General features: G+C 39.8%; 1 protein-coding gene across 3 annotated transcripts in view; it reads left to right on the top strand.

Annotated features, from left to right (window-relative positions):
* Positions 1-21,518, top strand: part of EML4 (EMAP like 4) — a 160,054-nt gene that overhangs the window by 113,287 nt on the left and 25,249 nt on the right. For all 3 annotated transcript variants that reach the window (XM_081100907.1, XM_081100909.1, XM_081100908.1), the window contains 7 exons: positions 2,878-2,973; positions 9,052-9,186; positions 9,543-9,678; positions 15,172-15,323; positions 17,580-17,705; positions 17,789-17,920; positions 18,593-18,660. In XM_081100907.1, coding sequence (XP_080957033.1) covers positions 2,878-2,973; positions 9,052-9,186; positions 9,543-9,678; positions 15,172-15,323; positions 17,580-17,705; positions 17,789-17,920; positions 18,593-18,660 — 845 coding nt within the window. The remainder of the gene's footprint in view (positions 1-2,877; positions 2,974-9,051; positions 9,187-9,542; positions 9,679-15,171; positions 15,324-17,579; positions 17,706-17,788; positions 17,921-18,592; positions 18,661-21,518) is intronic.

Below are 21,518 nucleotides of genomic sequence, written 5' to 3'. Positions count from 1 at the left end.
TCCCCCTCCCCAACTGGCCTCTAGTTTAAAAATGTTGATTATACACAAATACTGTCTTTTCTTAATGTAATGTTGGAGCAAAAGTCAGAACTTTGTATTCACTAATATCATGAATTATCATGGCTCTGAATTAATGACAACATGAGTTTAAAATTCAGTATCTAGCTGAAACTGGTTTGGCTCAGTGGATAGAGCGTCGGCCTGTGGACTGAAAGGTCCCAGGTTCGATTCCAGTCAAGGGCATGTACCTGGGTTGCGGGCATATCCCCAGTAGGAGATGTGCAGGAGGCAGCTGATCAATGTTTCTCTCTTATCGATGTTTCTAACTCTCTATCTCTCTCCCTTCCTCACTGTAAAAAATCAATAAAATATATTTATAAATAAATAAATAAAAAAATAAATAAATAAATAAAATTCAGTATCTAACAATCTTACCTAAGCCTTGAAGCTTTATTCTGAGGGGAACTAAAACAGGATGTTACTAATTTAAACAATCTCTTCACTCTTAAATTATATGTAATTGTTCATTTCAACTTTCATATTAATTTTTTTTAATATATTTTATTGATTTTTTACAGAGAGGAAGGGAGAGAGACAGAGAGTTAGAAACATCGATGAGAGAGAAACATCGACCAGCTGCCTCCTGCACACCCCCTACTGGGGATGTGCCCGTAACCAAGGTACATGCCCTTGACCGGAATCGAACCTGGGACCTTGTAGTCCGCAGGCCGACGCTCTATCCACTGAGCCAAACCAGTTAGGGCTCATATTAATTTAAATGTAGCAGAGCTACATTTTAGGCTCCATCTTTTTTTTGTTTGTTTTACAGAGAGAGAGAAAAACATCAATGGGTTGCCTCTCATACTTACCTCGGCTAGGAATCAAACCCACAACCTAGATATGTGCCCTGACCAGGAATTGAACCTGCAACCTTTCGGTGTATGGGATGACACTCCAACCAGCTGAGCCACACTAACTAGAGCAGGATCCATAATTTTTGGTTTCAAATATAAATATCCCTCCATGTTTTATTGGGTCTCATTCATACTTTAGAATATATTAATGTATTCATATAATCTCTTCAGTTCCTAGGTATCAGCAGCTATATTCTGGATTATGGGAGTTTTGTGCGATATGAAGAGGAAGGGACATTTTTAGAACAAAAAGATAAATTTGGGTGGATATGGGAATTTTGCTACCTTGAAAGCACTGAGTGTCAAGGGTCAAATGAGTCAGGAATTGGGAGAAAGGCATTTAGAAAAGTAGATAAAAGGACAGGACAGAAAGGAAATACTTTTGCTACCTTTTTCCCCCACTTAAATTTCTGTAGCAGAAACTTTTGTCATCTTGTTGATATTGTTAAAATATTAAGACTATCTTGGATTGCCTCCTACTCTAACTTTTCCTGGTTTAGATAATCATTCTGGTACAGGTTAAAAGAAAGATAAAGAGAAGAGAATAAACTCTGACCTTTCTCAGTACCTCTCCTCTTCATCACAGTATTTCTTTGTTTCATAGACATTTTTTTTTTTTTAAATATATTTTATTGATTTTTTACAGAGAGGAAGGGAGAGGGATAGAGAGTTAGAAACATCGATGAGAGAGAAACATTGATCACCTGCCTCTTGCACACCTCCTACTGGGGATGTGCCCACAACCAAGGTCCATGCCCTTGGCCGGAATCGAACCCGGGACCCCCCAGTCTGCAGGCTGACGCTCTATCCACTGAGCCAAACCGGTCAGGGTGTTTCATAGACATTTAAAGTATATGCTGCAAATGCTAGTAGAGAAAAAAAATTTTTTTAAACATATTTTTATTGACTTCAGAGAGGCAGGAAAGAGGGAGAGATAAAGACATCAATGATGAGAGTGAATCATTGACTGGCTGCCTCCTGCACACCCCCTACTGGGGACTGAGTCCGAAACCTGGGCATGAACCTTGACTGGGAATCGAACTGTGACCCTCTGGTTCATAGGTCAACGCTCAATCTCTGAGCCACACCAGCTGGGTGAAAAAACAATTTTTTAATGTCCTCAGTTCTTTTTTCTTAAACTGGGAGACTTAAATTATGTGAATGAAAATCACGTTGGAAAAATAAATAGAAAGGAATTTAATTATGCTTTTATTTATTTTGTTTGTTCATATTAATGTATATCATGGAAAGTTGAAATTGGCAAACTTTAAAACAGGCCATTAATTTTAGCTTGTTTCATCTACTACAAAAACTTAGGAACAAAGTTATAAAATTATATACAGTTCATGCCTACCTCAAGGGACTATAATTTATTTTTTATTTTTTTAATATATTTTTATTGATTTCAGAGAGGAAGGGGGGGGGAGAGAGAGAGAGAGAGAGAGAGAGAGAGAGAGAGAGAGAGAGAGAGAGAGAGAGAAACATCAGTGATGGGAAAGAATCATTGATCTTGATCGGCTGCCTCCTCATGCCCCCTACTGCAGGATCGAGCCTGCAGCCCAGGCATGTAACCTTGACCAGAATTGAACCTGGAACCCTTCAGTTCGCAAGCCGACGCTCTATCCACTGGCTAGGGACTATACTTTAAATACAAGAAGGCAAGAGGGGACTAGGGGACATCCTCAAAATGAATTATTTGCTATCTCTGAATAAAAGTGGCTAGATGGCAAGTAGAAATCAACTTAGGGGAAAAAATTAAAACTGGAAAATATTTTTTAAAAGAATCTTTTATATTTCTGAAGAAAATCAGTTTTAGTAGTATATTCACTATATTTCAAGGAATTATACATTTAAAGGATTTTGGATTATCTTAATGTTGACTGTTTTAATAATATAGTACTTGTTCCTAGAAAGTCAGCCTTATCTGAAAAATTTTAAATGCCTATAATTGACTTTTCTTTAGGATTCAGGTGTTCACTTATGTGTTATTGATGACTCCAATGAGCATATGCTTACTGTGTGGGATTGGCAGAAAAAGTCAAAAGGAGCAGAAATAAAGGTAAGTCCAAAAAAGTTTCAGTTGTTATCTTTTAGAATACATTATTTGTTTTGCAGATCCTTGGAAGTATATTGTATATCCTTAATGTGCAGGAGCACACTAACTGGCCCAAATTATCAGCTTTATTAAGTTGTCATTTTATGCTATTAAGAATACCATTCTTATGGTATCTTAAGATAAAATATTTAAGCAACTTCAACCAATGTTAGTGATATTTCAAACACATTATGCTACTGAAATGACAAAGTAGATGGATGTTTAATCTCAAAATTAAGACAGTACTCTACTTGGCTACTGCTGCCTTTTTTTTTTTTTTAAGATTTTTTTAATTGATATTTTGAGAGCAAGGCAGAGAGAGAAACATTGATGTGAGAGCAAAACATCAATGGCTGTCTCCTCTATGCCCCCTTCCAGGGATTAAACCTGAAACCCATACATGTGCTCTGACCAGGAATTGAGCTGGCAACCTTTCAGTGCATGGGATGACACCCAACCGAGCCACACCGTCTAGGGCAGGGGTGGGCAAACTTTTTGACTCGAGGGCCACAATGGGTTCTTAAACTGGACCGGAGGGCCGGAACAAAAGCATGGATGGAGTGTGTGAACTAATATAAATTCAAAGTAAACATCATTACATAAAAGGGTACGGTTTTTTTGTTTGTTTGTTTGTTTGTTTGTTTGTTTTTTTAGTTTTATTCATTTCAAGCGGGTCGTAGTTTGCCCACAGCTGGTCTAGGGCGACTACTGCTGCTTTTTAAACAAAATCTATTATTTCATTTAAGCTTTAAAAATTTTAAAGGAAAAATTCAATCGTAGGAGTATGGGTGACATAACTGAAAAGCATATGTAATGATATGCATTGTTATAATCTTCTGTATATATAAAAGGCTAAGTGACTGACCATATGTCCGTCTGACTGTCCGACCGACTGGCCAGTACATATGATGCGCACTGGCACTCTCTCTATATATATAAAAAAGCCAAGCAACCTGAACGACCAGTCACCATGATGTGCACTGCGGCCAGCCAACCTGCCCAATGGGGTCAGGGCCAGCCGCCCAACCTCCCACGTATCTCCCCCTCCCCAACTGGCCTCTAGTTTAAAAATGTTGACTCATGCATGCGCAATACATATAAAGCTCTGAAGTATTAACAGGATCTATGGAAGGAGAGGTTGTTCTGATTCCAAGAATTGATTTGTCCCCGTCTGACACTGGCCTCCCATTTAAACTAATTCAAAGACAGTTTCCCGTGATGCCAGCATTTGTGATGACTATTAATAAATCACAGGGGCACACTCTAGATGGAATAGGAATATTCCTACCTGAACAAGAAGTGCCTTCTTGTAATGTTTTTGGACATGGTCAATTATATGTTGTTTTCTCTTGAGTTCGAAGAGTATGTGATGTTAAAGTTGTAAATACTTTATCACAAGGAAAATTGGTCAAGCACTCTGAAAGTGCTTTTTCCTCCTAATGTGGTATACAGGGAGATATCAGAATAAGTTTAATCAATTTTTCAGTCATTGTTTTTATCAATGCTGTTTTTATATCATGTTTTTGTTTTTATATCATGTTTTTTATATTATTTTTTTGTTTTTATATCATGTTTTTTGTTGTTATTGTTTATTACTCTATATATTATTTTCATATACATGTTACTAATTTTTTTCATCTCTGACACTTCTATTATAGCAGTGGTTCTCAACCTTCCTAGTGCCATGACCCTTTAATACAGTTCCTCATGTTGTGACCCCCCAATTTCATTGTTACAAATTGAACGTAATTAAAGCATAGTGATTAATCACAAAAACAATATGTAATTATGTGTTTTCCGATGGTCTTAGGCGACCCCTGTGAAAGGGTCGTTCAACCCCCAAAGGGGTCGCGACCCACAGGTTGAGAACCACTGTATTATAGAGAAAGGGCAAATAGCAATAATAAAATGTCTTATAATTAATTTCCTTTCAATGTGCGCGAATCCGTTCACCAGGCCACTCGTGTTACATAAAATGCAGCATCCTAATATATATAAAAAGCCAGGTGCCATCACGACTGGACCGACAACCAGACAGCTTGCTAGGGAGCTGAGGGAGTGGGAGCTGTGGGCCCTTGGCCGCCCGTAATGCAGCGGCGGGAGGAGGGAGCTGTGGGACCAAAGGACCGGTCCGGCTCTCACGGCGTGGCGGGGTGGGGCCAGGGGCTGTGAGCATGGAGCTTCCCAGGGTGGCTGAGGCGGAGCATCCCGGGGCAGGGGCCGTGGACACGAGGTGGAGGAGCAGGGCAGGGGCTGTGAGCGTGGAGCTGCTCAGGGCGGTGAGGCAAAGGAGCCTTGCAGCGGGGGCCTGAGGCCGAGGAGCCTCGCGGGGTGGGGGCTGTGAGCTGGAGCTTCAGGGCTGCTGAGGCAGAAGAGCATCGCAGCATCGCAGGGCGTGGGCAGCAGTGAGGCCAAGGAGCCTCGCGGGGTGGGGGCTGTGAGCTGGAGCTTCAGGGCTGCTGAGGCAGAAGAGCATCGCAGGGCGTGGGCAGCAGTGAGGCCAAGGAGCCTTGCGGGGCGGAGACTGGTAGCGGGGTGGAGTCTGGTAGCGTTGAGCTTCCCCGGGTGATGGAGGAGTGTCACCAAGGAGCCTTGCAGGGTGGGGGCTGTGAGCGTGGAGGTTTCTGGGGCAGGGGCCACAGAGGTGGAGGCGCAATGCTGGGCGGTGGACATGGCCCTGATTGCAACTAGGCCTAGATCCTAACCTAACCGCGCACGATTTCATCGTGCGCTGGGCCTCTGGTATTTTATAATTGGTATAGAATAGTGTTGGTCCTTAGTGTGGATCGGTCCTAACTTGTAAAAGAGGAATGTAAAGTTAGCATTACAACAGCATTCACATGGGTCAGAAATGGCCTCCTCCTGACCGGCTTTCAGAAGGATTCAAAGTGACAGGATGACTAAAAAAAGCCTATGACATGTTTGCTGTACTCTTAAATAACATCACATTCCTCTTCAGTCGCACGCCCGCACTCTGTCTCGGCAGTTTTGTCCTGTATAAGCTTCAAGCTTTCAGCTTGGTCGAAAAGAGGTTATGTTTTCAAATAGCATAACTTTTTTATTGTACTTAAAAAGAGTATAAGAAACCTCAAACTTTAAAAAATATAAATGAAGATACAGATAGTCTTTCAGCCATCATTCAGGGTAATTTAACATTGAAACATAGGGAAGTTATACCAAAGTGCAGTATGTGAATTTTGATCCTTTGTAGGAAAGGTTAGCAGATCTCCTTTCTAGGTCTTTAAATATTGTTGTTATTCAGAATTATATCTTATGCCCTCCATTGACAGCATACAGCTGCCATAGCCTTAGTTACTATCTGTTCTGTTCTCCATCATTTACCTGTAGCCCAGATCTCTCACAGATTTAAACATATTTCTTGTTGCCTGCCAGGCATCTTTAATTGAATATCCTAACCCACAAGTCATAATGAACAGAACCAAATCTGTACTAATCATCTTCCTTAACTCCCAACCAGTTTCACCTTTCAGTGATTAACACCACATTCCACTTAGTTGCCAAAGATAGATATGACTCCTTTCCCTAGTTTCTCATGCCCAATCAGTCTGGGGGGGGGGGGGGTTGTTGGTTTTTTGTTTGTTTTAAATATATTTTTATAGATTTCAGAGAGAGGAAGGGAGAGGGAGAGATAGAAACATCAATAATGAGAGAGAATCCATTGATTGGCTGCCTCCTGCACGCCCCCTAATGGTGATCTAGCCCACAACCTGGGCATATGCCCTTGACCGGAGTTGAACCTAGGACCCCTCAGTCCACAGGCCAATGCTCTATCCACTGAGCTAAACCAGCTAGGGCGGGTCTCCGGTTTGATTTTAGTTAAGGGCACGTACCTTGGTTGAAGGCTCGAAACCCAACCCTGATCGGGAGGCAACCAATTGATGTGTCTCTCTCACATGGATGTTTCTCTGTCACTTCCCCTCCCTTCCACTCTCTAAAAATTAATAGAAAAATATCCTCATGTGAGGATTAACAACTAAAAGAAAAGAAATTAGGGAGACAGGCAGAGATTTTGGTCAGAATAAAGATTTAAAAATAAATTAATTAATTAAAATAAAAGGCAACATCATCCTGGAAGAAAGATGACGAATTTTTTCGTTGTTAATTAACACATTGTCTTTAAAATTTACTTTGACTTACTAATTCCAACCAAACATTGTGGAAACTATATAACAAAAAAGGGTACTGTCCTTTTCCCTCCTAGGGGGAGAAAGCATTCAGATTAGATTGTTTGAGTTTTATTCATGTGCCTGTACAAGCTGTAGCGTCCAACTGTTGGTAGTAGAAATGTAAAATTGAAGCCATGGGGGAATTTTTTTTTTAATTAGCTCAGTTGTTTCAAGTGTCATTTTATTAGTATAAGAATGTAAAAGGTATTTTATTTAATTCACTTTGTTTACAAGATTACCATGTTTACCATATTGGTTTGCAGTGAAGAAATGCTTCCATACACATAAAACACACCTTAGTGATCACCCTTGTAGGTGAGCACCAGCTACCAACAAACAGCTGCACAAGCATATAGATTTCACCTCACCATTAAGTTTGAGTAGCTGCTTTTATCATAAAACATCAATTTAGTAAGAACTCAGTTATGACTGACTGAACATATTGAAAGGTAGGGTTTTTAAGACATTCTCAGTTCAATAATTTCAGTGAAAAAACTACTTGTAATTCCTTTGGACGCTTGTGCCTATTCCTTTTTTCTCCTAGTTGTTTTAACACATTGTATGCGGGAAACATATTTATACATTTTACGTTGACTGGTAGCGTTGACTGGTAGTAGAGCGCGGGACACGTATTAATACGTTTTTTATAGACTAGCGGTAGAATGCGAGTAACGTATAAATACGTAAACTAAAGTTATCGTAATTTTACTGAACGTTGCCATTTGCGCAAAAAATTAGCAAAAATGGCCCGCGCCACCTGTTAGCGCGTGATAAAAACTACCTGCAAACAATGTGTTAAACTTCTATCTTTTCTAAGTTTTCTTTTTGGGGAAATGGCATAAAAGCTCTTGGGGGTTTTTTGTTTTTCATTTCTGTATGACTCAGTAGTGACCATTCTATATACTTTTAGACTAAGGGTGAATCTCTAAATCAGTAATAAATTTTCTTAAATGAATGAGTGGTCAATAATAATAGTACAGAGAAAGATAAGACTTTTTAAAAATCGAAATGGCAGTATCTTAAAGACAAATGTATATTGTTCTTATATTTGATACTTTTAGTGTACTTTTCCCTAAATGTGTAACAAGCTAAAATAATCTAAAACTAATTCATTTAAATGTCTTTCTAATGCAGTTATCTATATATATAAAGATCCAGGGGCCGTCACATCCGAAACAACCGAACAGACGACCGAATAGGCTGAGTGGGGCAACCAGGCCGGCAGGGGGGTTAGTGAGGGACAACCAAATGACTGAACAGCATGTTGTTTGGGGCGACCAGGCCGGCAGAGGGGTTAGTGAGGAAAGACCAAATGACTGAACAGCATTTTGTGTGGGGCAACCAGGCCGGCAGCGAGGGGCTGTGAAAGGTGACCAAATGACCGAATAGCAGACTGCATGGGGCGACCAGGCCAGCGGGGGCAGTTGGGGGCGACCAGCTGGCCAAGAGGGGCAGTTGGGGGTGACCAGGCTGGCGGGGGGCAGTAAGGGGTGACCAGGCCAACAGGGGGTGCAGTAAGGGCCAATCATGCTGGTGGGGGGACAGGGGTGATCAGGTTGGCAGGCAGAGGCGGTTAGGGGTCCTGGATTGGAGAGGGTGCAGGCTGGGCTGAGGGCCCCTCCCACCCCCCGCACAAATTTCGTGCACCGGGCCTCTAGTTATATATAAATAGTATAAAAAATGATATAATAATATGAAGACATCAAATTTAAATCATTATTATAAAAATTTATTGTTACAAATGGTCAAGAAAATAGATCCTAAAATTTTTTCCTGTCTTTATCCATAGCTGTAATTGGTTCTTGATGGAGATAAGAGTATACATTCATCTAAAGCTTTATTTCTCTTTCCACAGACAACAAATGAAGTTGTTTTGGCTGTGGAGTTCCATCCAACAGATGCAAATACCATAATAACATGTGGTAAATCTCATATTTTTTTCTGGACCTGGAGTGGCAATTCACTAACAAGAAAACAGGGAATTTTTGGGGTAAGGACCAGAATATTATAAATTTCATTATAAAACTTTTTTTTTTAATATATTTTATTGATTTTTTTTACAGAGAGGAAGGGAGAGAGATAGAGAGTTAGAAACATCGATGAGAGAGAAACATCGATCAGCTGCCTCCTGCACATCTCCTACTGGGGATGTGCCCGCAACCCAGGTACATGCCCCCGACCGGAATCGAACCTGGGACCCTTCAGTCCGCAGGCCGATGCTCTATCCACTGAGCCAAACCGGTTTCGGCACCATTATAAAACTTTAATATTTAATTGTTGAGTGAGCATGGAGTCATCATGCCAAAGGGAAAACTGAAAATTCTCTTTTTTTTTTTTTTTTTGTAGAAATATGAAAAACCAAAATTTGTGCAGTGTTTAGCATTTTTGGGGAATGGAGATGTTCTTACTGGAGACTCAGGTGGAGTTATACTTATATGGAGCAAAACTACTGTAGAACCCACACCTGGGAAAGGTCCGAAAGGTACAGTATTCTCATATTGTCACTCCTTTTTAATTTGCACATATTGCTATTGCACTTTCATCTTTACCCAGACCAGGAAAGGCTGTAGTGTAGGAGAACCACTGCCATACCTTATGTTTTAAGGTTCTTCATAATCTTTTTAAAATTAAAATATTTACTAATTATTAAGCATATGTAACCTACATTTGATCCTCCTGAACATTTCCTTCTAGGAGGTTAATCTATAATAATAAAAGCATAATATGCTAATTAGACCAGGCGTCCTTCCAGTTGACCTTCTGAACAAAGCCGAGGCTGCGGCGAAGCCTGGGTCCTGGGTGCCAGAGGGAAGCCAGTGCCAGCAGCCAGAGGAAGGAAGGCCTACTGTTGCACAAATTTCGTGCATCAGGCCTCTAGTTAAGAAATAATTAGAGAGGTGATATAGATATGTTAATTTAAACAGTGTAAAATTAAGAGAGAGATCATCTGATCTGCTGAGTTTTTTGAAGACTTCACAGAAGAAGTGTTATTTAAGGTTAAGCCATAATGAGTGCGCAAGACTACAAAAGGTATGGAACTTTGATCTCTGTTGTGATCTGGGTTCACACATTTATTTCACTCCATACATGAAATCCTTCCGAGCCACACCTACAGAATTGTAATCCCAAATATAAAGGAAGAAACAAAATTCTCATCAAGTTTGCCTGTAACAGTCATGTAAGCAGAGCACAATATAGACCATTTCATGTGCCTGGCAGTTTACAAGATTAGACTTCCAATTTCCTGTGTTTGCATGTGTAGATTTTCTTTGCACAAGTTTTTCAGACAAAAACCAAAATAAAAACAACCTCTGAACCTTTCCCTGCCTCTCCCACCTCAACATGCATTAAACTAATGAAGAGTGCATACATTTACACCCAAACTCTGTTCAGTGCCAGAGGATAACCTGTCAGTAAGTCACAGTTGTGATATACAATGCTGTTCTGGGCATTTCAGATACGAACACATGTGCCCAGGAAAAGGAAAGAGAAAAAGCGGGAAAGGTAGAACTGTTTCAAAACACACACATTCCACATGTAAGTGAGATTGTATATAGCATTTGTATTTCTCTGTCCTGTTTCATTTAACATCATGTTCTCAGGACTTTATATTGTTACAAATGGTAGGATTTCCTTCTTTTTTATTCCATTGTGTGTATGTATTTATGTGTGTAATATTTGTGTGTATATACATATACACTACATTTTCTTTATTCATTTCTCTGTCATTGGACACTTAGGTTGTTTCAGTATTTTTTCTTTCTTACGGGGTATGAAATAGTTCAATTTTTCTTATATGAAGTAATTCATAATTTTTAAGAGAGGGAGGGGAAGTTGATTGTATCCCCACCACCATTAAAATGTTCATAGTTCTTAAATCTAAGTTCCTTTTAGGGACTAAGTAACAAACCACCATATTTTGGTTTGTTTGTTAATCCTCACCCAAGGTTATTTTTTCCATTGATTTTTAGAGGGAGTGGAATGGAGGGAGAGAGAGAGGAGAGAGAAGGAAGAGAGAAATCGATATGAGAGAGACAGATCAATTGGTTGCCTCCCGCATGCACCCCAACCGGGGCTGGGGATTGAAACCGCAACCCAGGTATGTGCCCTTGGCCGAGAATAGAACCCACAGCCCTTTGGTGTGTAGGCCAAGGCAGCACACCACCATTTTACCTGCTCCAAATAATTAATATGGGCCCATTTGTCCATTTTTTTAGAATATAACATAAATTTTAAAGTCTCTGACATTTGATTCTATAGTTAAACAGGCACGGGAAGCCCTCCAAACATCTTTATTTGGCAGTCAAGGTAAACTTGCTTTTTATGAAAGCTTTGTTCTGTAAGAGATTAGAGAAACAAGGGGATTTGCAGTTAAGCTTGGATAGATGTGGCAGTGATTACACCTGGAGGTACAATAGGTTTTTAAATTCAAGGATAATTATTTTTCTTGGCTAGTATTTCAAACATTATTTGGCTTGAATTAGAATGTCAAATATAGGCTCAATGAAGCATTTGTTCTTCAGTTTTATTTTCTATTTTGTAACATTCCATCATTCTAGGAATACCTTATATGTTTGACAAGGTTTTGTCATGTTCGAAGGTATGGAAAACTGAATTAAAAATAGAAAAACTAGCCCTAGCTGGTTTGGCACAATGGATAGAGCGTCACCCTGCAGACTGAAGGGTCCCAGGTTTGACTCCAGTCAAGGGCACATGCCCGGGTTGCAGGCTCGATCCCCAGTGGTGGGGGGCATGCAGGAAGCAGCCAATCAATTTTTCTCTCTCATTGATGTTTCTAATTCTCCCTCTCCCTTCTTCTCTGAAATCAATAAATTATAAACTATTTCATTTTTATACGTTCTGATGGAGATCTATGAATCTCCACACCTCTGCTTTTCGTAATTTCTTTTATGGTACTTTAAGACTGCTCTTGTTAATTTAACCGTGCATGAGAAAATAACTCTCCATCCCACCCCCCTTTTAAATGCTCAAATAAAGCCAACAATACTCTCAGAAAATTCATATGCCTCACATGTCCTTTCTCTTTTGGTAATTGGCTAACTGTTCTACTTGGACAAAATTATATTGTTCAGTGTTTAAAGTATTTTTAAGTGATGAATGTTGATGTGAACTGACGCACTTGATCTTAATAATAAAGTTGTTGGAGTTCTGCTTTAATTCCGCTAAATCAGACAAGCTTTACTCCCAATCAGTCAAGTCCTTTCCTTTCTCTCTACCAGACATGCCCATCTGTTATTTGTACCACTAGCCCCCTTACACTGAGTAATTTTTAGAGTCAACTATAGCATTTCTTTCTTTCTTTTTTTCAGGATACCAAAGCCCTACAAATTTTAATTAATTTTTATTTACTTATTTATTATTGATTTTAGGGTGGGAGCAGGAGAGAAGCATTGATCAGTTGCTGGGATTGAACCAGCAACCCTTTGGTGCACAGGACAACACTCAACCAACTGAGCCACACTGGCCAGGGCTAGTTAATTTTAAAAATATAATGTCAGCTCAAATAGAAAAATGAATAAAAATAAACAATTCTCAATAACAGATTCATTGAGATATAACATATATACCATAAAATTCCCCCTTTTAAAATATACAATTCAGTGGTTTTTACTATACTCACAGAGTTGTGCAGTTATCACCACTGTTTAACTTTGGAACATTTTATTCTCCTCTGCGCCCCCCCCCTCCCCCCCCCCCCCCCCCCCCCAGCCTCTAACAACCATTTGTCTACTTTTGCTCTCTGGATTTACCTGTTTTGGGACATTTCATATCAGTGGAATAATACATTATATGCCCTTTTGTGTTTAGCTTCTTTCACTTCAACCTTAATGTTTTCACAGTTCATCCATGTTGTGGCATGTGTCAGTACTTAATCCCTTTTTATGGCTGAATAATATTCCATGATATGGACATGCCACGTTTTGTTTATCCATTCATCGGTTGATGAATGATTTTAGAAAATGAACATTTCCCTAGTTTTATTGATATATAATTGACATATACCATTGTATAAGTTTAAGGTATACCAAATAATGATTTGACCACAAGTTTAGTTAGCATCCATCACCTCACATAGTTAAAATTTTTTCTCCTGATGAGAACTTTTATGATCTGCTTTCTCTGCAACTTTCAAGTATACAATACAGTATTGTTTACTGTGGTCATTAAATTCCCAGACCTTATTTACCTTATAACTGGAAGTACGTACCTTTTGTCCACCTTCACTAATTTCCCCCACTGAACAATTTTTAAACTTGTAACTTCTTTACTTTTCTAAAGGATCTAAGGTCTATTTATTGACTTAACTTTGGCCAAATTTAAACAAGGCTCTACCTTCCCATTTTGAGCCTGGTAACCAATTCTGCAAAATAATTGTCTTCCAAAAAGCTTAACCTCTTGCTCTACCAGCCTCACTAGCCAGATAAAGAGCTTCTCTGAATAAGGTCTGATAAATACCAAAGGAAAAGGTTTGGGTACTAAAATCTTATCCTCACCTTTAAAAAAGAGAATCTGATGATTGTGTGTGTGCTCATGTGTGTATGTATGTACATATGTAATCCCCTTTTATGTACCTGCCTTGTCCCTCCCTGGCTATTTGTAAAATTCTGTGAGCATACAAGAAAGCTGGCCTGTCATTCAACTATCACATTGATACAGCTTTAATTTAAAATACTTCTCTGGTTGGTCAAAACCCACTACTCCAGGCCTCCAGTGCCCACTTCTGCCCAGTGCCTTTCCCAGTCTCCATATCTCAGCAAATAAAGGGGGTAGTCCTTGCCAGAGCTGGTAGGTCAACAGTCTTTGCTAAATGTTAAATACTGTTACCTCAGCAGGAAATTAAAGCTTTTTGCAAACTTAAGGGTACATTGAGTGAAGAGCCTTGAGCTCTATTCACAGCTTTGTCACTAGCTAACTAAGTGGTATTGGTTAAGCCATTTCTATAGCTGTGTGTCCTCAACTCTAAGATCAGAAAACTGATACTATGCTAACTACCATAATAAGATGATTATAAGAGATTGTAAAGTTCTGAGTATCCCCTGTTGTCTATAGAATTGTCACTACTCTACCCTTTTGTAAGAACGTGTTTTGAAATATTTTCAGAGTAGCAATATTAACATAAATACAAAAGGTTGTATTAAGCTACACTACCAGCCTTGCATAACTTGCTGAAAATAGGTGTTTGATTGTTGAGTTGTAGGCACTTTTGAGTAATCACTCTATACCAGTGGTTCTCAACCTGTGGGTCGCGACCCCTTTGGCAGTCAAACGACCCTTTCACAGGGGTTGCCTAAGACCATCCTGCATATCAGATACTTACATTACGATTCATAACAGTAGCAACATTACAGTTATGAAGTAGCAACAAAAATAATTTTATGGCCAAAACCGGTTTGGCTCAGTGTATAGAGCGTCGGCCTGCGGACTGAGAGGTCCCAGGTTCGATTCTGGTCGAGGGCATGTGCCTGGGTTGCGGGCTCATCCCCAGTAGGAGATGTGCTGGAGGTGGCTGATCGATGTTTCTCTCTCATCGATGTTTCTAGCTCTCTGTCTCTCTCCCTTCCTCTCTGTGAAAAATCAATAAAATATATTTTAAAAAAATAAAATAAAATAATTTTATGGTTGGGTTACAACATGAGGAACTGTATTTAAAGGGCCAGAAAGAAGGTTGAGAACCACTGCTTTATACAAATGGTCCCCAGCTTACTGTGGTTTGACTTACAGTTTTTCAACTTGACTGTGGTGCAGACGTGATATGCACTTTGGTAGAAACCAACTAGGCTAAGCTATGATGTTTGGTGGATTAGGTGTATTAAGTGCGTTTTCATCATACAATGGGTTTATCATGATGTAATCCCATCTTAAGTCATAAAGCATCTATTTTCTTCCAGAAAGCCACTAAAGTTTGAGGGGAAATGTTATCACTAGTGTTTTTATTTTTTCCTAATCTTATTAGGTGTTTATCAGATCAGCAAACAAATCAAAGCTCATGATGGCAGTGTATTTACACTTTGTCAGATGAGAAATGGGATGTTATTAACCGGAGGAGGAAAAGACAGAAAAATAATTCTGTGGGATCATGATTTGAATCCCGAAAGAGAAATTGAGGTAAGGATGGGAACATAAAAATTATAATGTTAAACCCTCTAAACTAATGTCTTCTGTCCCACTTTAAGATAACTTACACTTTCTGGGAAGTTGGTGCATATCCTTGTCATTTCATTTCCTCAGAATGAAAAGAAAAAAGAAACCAATCATTAAACAAAATAATTTGAAAGCATTTAAAAAAAAAAAGATTGGGCAGAATAATTAACTTACTTGTTTATTTCTAAGGCTTTTTTTTCTTAGTGATCCAAAATATAACCAGGGTATGCAAAATAACCAATTTAACTTTAATACTGAAAATAATCATTTCAACAGTGAGCTTAATGATAGTAGATAATTATCTATGCTTCTTTCTTCTTCATGGTGTGGACCCAGGTGTATTTATAAAACCTGACAGGTATTATGTGTACTGTGAAAGGTATTAAATGCTAATTGAATTGAGGTCTCAGATGGTAGAACAGTTAAGAATTGTATTTTAGATCAATAAATCTCAAAGCATGGGCAAATTTCTTGCTTTGATATTGACTCTTTTTGAGTGACTTAAATTTTGAACTTATGCTCATTGTATTCTAAACATGTTTTCCAGACAAAATCTCTAAAAAGAGGATCCTGATAGTACTGCTCTTGGGTTTTATCTTCAAGAAGATAGATAAGAAAGAATTGCTTTATCTCAGCCTTAAATTCATGCTGTTTCTTTTCTTCACAGATAACTCATACCCTCTGTAGTCAAGCTATACCATCTAGTTTATCCTCCTTTTGCCATTTCTAATGTAAATTTGGATTACTTTTAGAATTCAGTTCTTTGTGCTTTCAGGAATAATTTTGGGGTCATACTTCATAAAGAAGGAGTCATTTTTTGGTTTAAATGAGATTGATCTACCAAGGAGTCCTATTAATGAGTTATAACACTACTTATTATATTAACTAGTAGCCTGGTGCACAAAATTCGTGCGGGTGGGGGGGGGGGAGGCTTGTCCCTCAGCCTGGCCTGCACCCTCTCCAATCTGGGACCCCTCAGGGGATGTCCGACTGCCGGCAGTCAGACATCCCTCTCACAGTCCAGGACCGCTGACTCCTAACCAGCTCATGTGCCTGCCTGATTGCCCCTAACCACTCTGCCTGCCAGCCTGCTCGCCCCCAACTGCCCTCCCCACCAGCCTGCTCGCCCCCAACTGCCCCCACCCTGCTGGCCTGCTCGCCCCCCACTACCCCCCCACCCCCCGCTGGCCTGCTCGCCCCCAACTGCCCCCCCTGCTGGCCTGATTGCCCCCAACTGCCCCCCTGCCGGCCTGATCACCCTAAACTGCCCTCCCTTCCTGGCCTGATTGCCCCTAACCACCTCTGCCTCAGCCCCACCACCATGCCTTTGTCCAGAAGGACGTCCAGAAGGTCTCCCAGTCTAATTAGCATAATACCCTTTTATTAGTATAGATACTAGAGGTCCAGTGCACGAAATTCGTGCACGGGGCGGGGCGGGGTCCCTCAGCCCAACCTGTGCCCTCTTGCAGTCTGGGACCCCTCGCCCCTTACTGCCTTCCTGCTCACTGCTCCTTCCTTAGCGCTGTGTGGAGGTGGGAGAGGCTTCCGCCACCACTGCTGTGTTCGCCAGATGTGAGCCTGGCTTCTGGCAGAGTGGCACTCCTGCCTTGAGTGTCTGCCCCCTGGTAGTCAGTGCGCATCCAGCGACTGGTTGTTCTGGTCCTTCTGTAACAGTCACTTAGGCTTATAGTATCTAGATAACATTCACTGAGAGTTTCCCATGTAATGGATTAAATGAGATTGATCTCAAGGAGTCCTATTAAAGAGTTATAACACTTTATAATATACTGCTTTTTAGTTTACAGGGTAAGTAGCGTCTGTATTATTATTATTATTATTATTATTATTCCCATATTATATATAAAGAAACTTGTCTTAGGCCAAATGACTTGACCAAAATAACATAACTATTAAGTAACAAAACCAGACCTTCCTCTCCTCCTAAGCCTTAACTCTTAAAATCATGTAAAATATATATTTAAAATGTACTGAAACAAAGAATGTCAATAATAATAATACATTATAACTTCTGTGTAATAAAACGAATTGAATAAATAAATTATCATTAGCATAAGATTACCATATTACTTTCAAATTTGGAATTTTGTCACTCATTACCCCATAATTGTTTTTAGCTATTAGTGCTGTTTTTGGGTTGTAATTAATGCATGTTAGTATGTGCATGGTGACATTACAGTGTGGATTGTGTTTTTTTTTTAGGTTCCTGATCAGTATGGAACAATCAGAGCTGTTGCAGAAGGAAAGGCAGATCAATTTTTAGTAGGCACATCACGAAATTTTATTTTACGGGGAACATTTAATGATGGCTTCCAAATAGAAGTCCAGGTAACTGTAATTTTAACCATTAACTGAATATTTTTATGATATTTTGTTTCTTTTAACATAATAATAGGTGTATTTTATTTCAGGGTCATACAGATGAACTTTGGGGTCTTGCCACACATCCCTTCAAAGATTTGCTCTTGACGTGTGCTCAGGACAGACAGGTGTGCATGTGGAACTCAATGGAACACAGGCTGGAATGGACCAGACTCGTAGATGTGAGTAAAACAAAATTGGATTATAATCTCCCCACAGAAATGCCCCAGACTAGCATTTGGAAGCAGCAAAAGTGAAAGAACTCAGCATTGGTTAAAACGAAGTGTTTAGTAAAGGGAAGAGTGTTTAGTCAAAAATATTCCATGAACCCACTCTGAAGAAGCAAATTAGCAGTGCAAAAGCTCAATTTTTCCATCAGTTTCCATAGTAAAAAGATTTCACATGTACATGGAGCACTGTTCAGACATGTTTGGGCCTCTGGTGGTGGTGCAGTTGGATTCAGCAAGTGCTGCTCACTAACAGACTGTCTTCTTTTTGAATTGGTCTCTTACTGTATTTTCTCCCAACCCCACTGAGATACCCATCTTGTCTAGCCCAAAAGGTGTATACATTTTCTTTGCAGACTCTAAAGAACTATACAAATGTTTGTTGTCTATTATTATTCCACTGCCTAGCCACAAGCTGGTTGTCCTTTCTCCTCACCACTCTGCCAGCGTACCCCTTCCTGCTCTGAAATTCTTTTTTCCTCTCATATCCACATAGCTAAAAGGATGTTGATTAGAATTCGATGTTTATATGAAACAAGTTATTTTCAAATAGTTTTTGCTACTGTTCCTATAGATCTAGTGAGTCTTTCTCATGTACTCCCCAACAGCTTTCTGTCTTTCTTCTAGGAACCAGGACACTGTGCAGATTTTCATCCAAGTGGCACAGTGGTGGCCATAGGAACGCACTCAGGCAGGTAGGGTCTTTAAGGGAATGTGAGCTGAGTGATTTGAAGTGGTGGAATGTTTAACCATTGTTAGGAATGTTGTCAATATGATCTAAAGATTTATTTTTAGGTGGCACACTAATATTCATGTTGCTCTTATCTGTTACATATACTCTTTCAATCATTAGTAATTATTTACTGAGCACCTGCTCTTGGTTAGACACTGTTGTGGGGATTTAACACCAGAGTGCAAAACAAAACAAAAATCCCTGCCCTGTGCAGCCCGCATTACAGTACATGTCAGGGACAGTGAGCCTGGCAGATGGCTGGGTAAAGAATTTAATTTAGTTTTGATGCAGAATCACAGCAACAGAACACTAGACCTGGAGATGCTTAAGCAATCCAGCTGAACCTTCCAATTTTGATGGTGAATGTACCTTGGCAAGCCAGCAATGTAGCTAAAGTACTGTTATCAAAATTCAGCCAGATACTGTTGACGATAGAGGTTCTAGGCATAAATGCTCCTCAAAAGGGAGATATTCAAGTGATATTAGCGCTAGCTGAGACTTTCTTCTTTGACATAATTAAAAGAGAAGATTTCTAATTAGAAAAGAACAGCTTTTTCCCTCTACAATTTGGTGTTACTTAACATGGTCCTTGGGTATTCCTGCGCTCATTTCCCAGGTGACAGTGTCTTTGAACTCTATCAGCATGAATCTCCCTGAGTTCTGCCTTGTTACAAAACCAGTTCTGAGTTGCTCTTCCAATGCTTATTGAACTCCTACAACTGTAAGGCACTGATCTCGGTGCATGGAGTGGCACAGAGGAATATGAGACATGGTCCCTTTCCCCAAGTAGATTATGTATGTCCATAAGAAAATAAAGAGCTTTTATTAGGTTTAGCATTACTTGAATAAACAGGCAGCAGTGCTTGGAGTTCAACAGAGAATTACTGTGAGCCTGAGTTGTCAGAGAACACTTCACAGAGGAGCTGAGATTGGTCCTGCCTTGGAGGAGTCCTTGGATCTTGAAGAGGCAGTGAAGAGTGAGGAGTCATATCAGGCAGGAGGAAATAGATGGAGCAAATTCAGGTCAAGAACGTTTCTAAAGGCTTTTTGATACCTAAACTTGTTAGCTTGGCCTGTAAAGCCCACTAATGCTTGTTTTTAAGTTTACATTTATTGTTGAAAGTATTACAGAGGTCTCCTCCTCCACACACATACATCCCAGGCCTTCACCACAGGATTGTCTGTGTCTACAAGCTCTTTGGTTAATCTCTTCCTGCCTCCCTCTACTCACTCCACCTCCCCCCTACTGCCTACCCCCCCGAAGAATAGAATGGTCAAGTTGTTGTCCTGTCCAACCCCTTTGTGCTTCTCTCTCTTTTTTTTAATCCTCACCCAAGGATATTTTTCCATTGAATTTTAGAGAGAGTGGAAGACAGAGGGAAAGACAGAAACAGTGGTGTGAGAGAAGCACATCGATTGGTTGCCTCCTGCTCAAGCCCAGGGACTGGGCCGGGGAGGATCCTGCAACTGTAGTACATGCCCTTGACCAGAATTGAACCCAGGACCCTTCGGTCTGCAGGCACACTCTATCCATTGGACCAAAACTTTTCTATCTACTCCTCTCCACCTGTTTATGTCCCGCCTATCCGTGCCACATTTGATGAGATGAAATCCCAGGTCACCTACATCCTCCCTGCCTGAAATTTCATAATCCTTGTATATTTCATTTTACTTTATTAACTCACTCTCCCCAGTCTGATTATAAACTCCTGTTTTGCGTCCTTTCCCGACTCTTTTCTTCTCTGAATCCCTAAATGTTAGCGCATCACAGGCAGAGAGAGATCACACCCTTCCCTGTTGTGAGACAGTGAAAAGCACAGGCCAGAGCTCTATCCTAGTTCTGCCACTAACTACTTGGTTGATGACTGGTTGGGGGTTTTGGCATCATAGGATTTCATTGTTCTTATTTGTAAAATAAGAAAGTTGAAATGGGCTACTCTTTTCCTGTTTTTGACTTTATACATTTTTCTGATTATAAAAGCCACATTCCTGTTCTTGCATTAGATCACAAACAAGGACCTAATGGATCTTTCTAAATGTATTCAAGATGAGAAATCTTTGGTTATATATTTAAAGTGATCTGACATGTGAGTCAAATACCAAAATGTAGTACCATCATTTATCTTAGGGGCAATATAGAGCCCCATAATGATTCCAGATTACCTTAAAGCAGAAGCTTGGTTACAATTCATATACTCTACACTAGAATAAGAATAAATTCAACACAGTGAAAACTTAAATATTTATTTCTATAAAATTCCCATTGGTAGAGAATGTGTTATGTTCTCCATACCTTTATTAGGGACAGAGATCCTGAGTCCAAAAAATCTTTCTGAAGATAGAACATAATTCATGCCGTGAAAAGAGTGGGAGCTTTAAAATTATTTCTTGGGGTCCATATGGAAGTTGTTTATTTTCAATAACAAAGTTGTTGGATTATTACTAAAAATTGCTTAACAAAAGTAGAATTAATCTCTTATATGTGACTGAAGAAATAGAAAAAGGAGGCAGAGGTCTCTTTTGTTTTTTTTTTAAATAACTACCATCTCTAGTAAATGACTCAGAGTTTTTGTTTCCTACATGTTATACCAATAAGACATTCTGGTGTTTTTTGTTTTGTTTTTTTAATCCTCGCCCGAGGATATTTTTCTATTGATTTCCAGAGAGTGTGGAAGGGAAGGAAGGAGGGGGGGAGAGAAACATTGATGTAAGAGAGACACATTGATTGGTTGCCTCCCGCACACATCCAGACTGGAGCCAAGGAATGAACCTGCAACCCAGGTACATGCTCTTGACCAGGAATCAAACCTTCAGTGTGCG

The sequence above is a fragment of the Myotis nattereri genome, assembly GCF_964212035.1.
Source record: "Myotis nattereri genome assembly, chromosome: 10".
Taxonomy (NCBI): Eukaryota; Metazoa; Chordata; class Mammalia; order Chiroptera; family Vespertilionidae; genus Myotis; species Myotis nattereri.
Note: the sequence above shows the minus strand (reverse complement) of the source record. Positions and strands in the feature narration are given on the sequence as shown.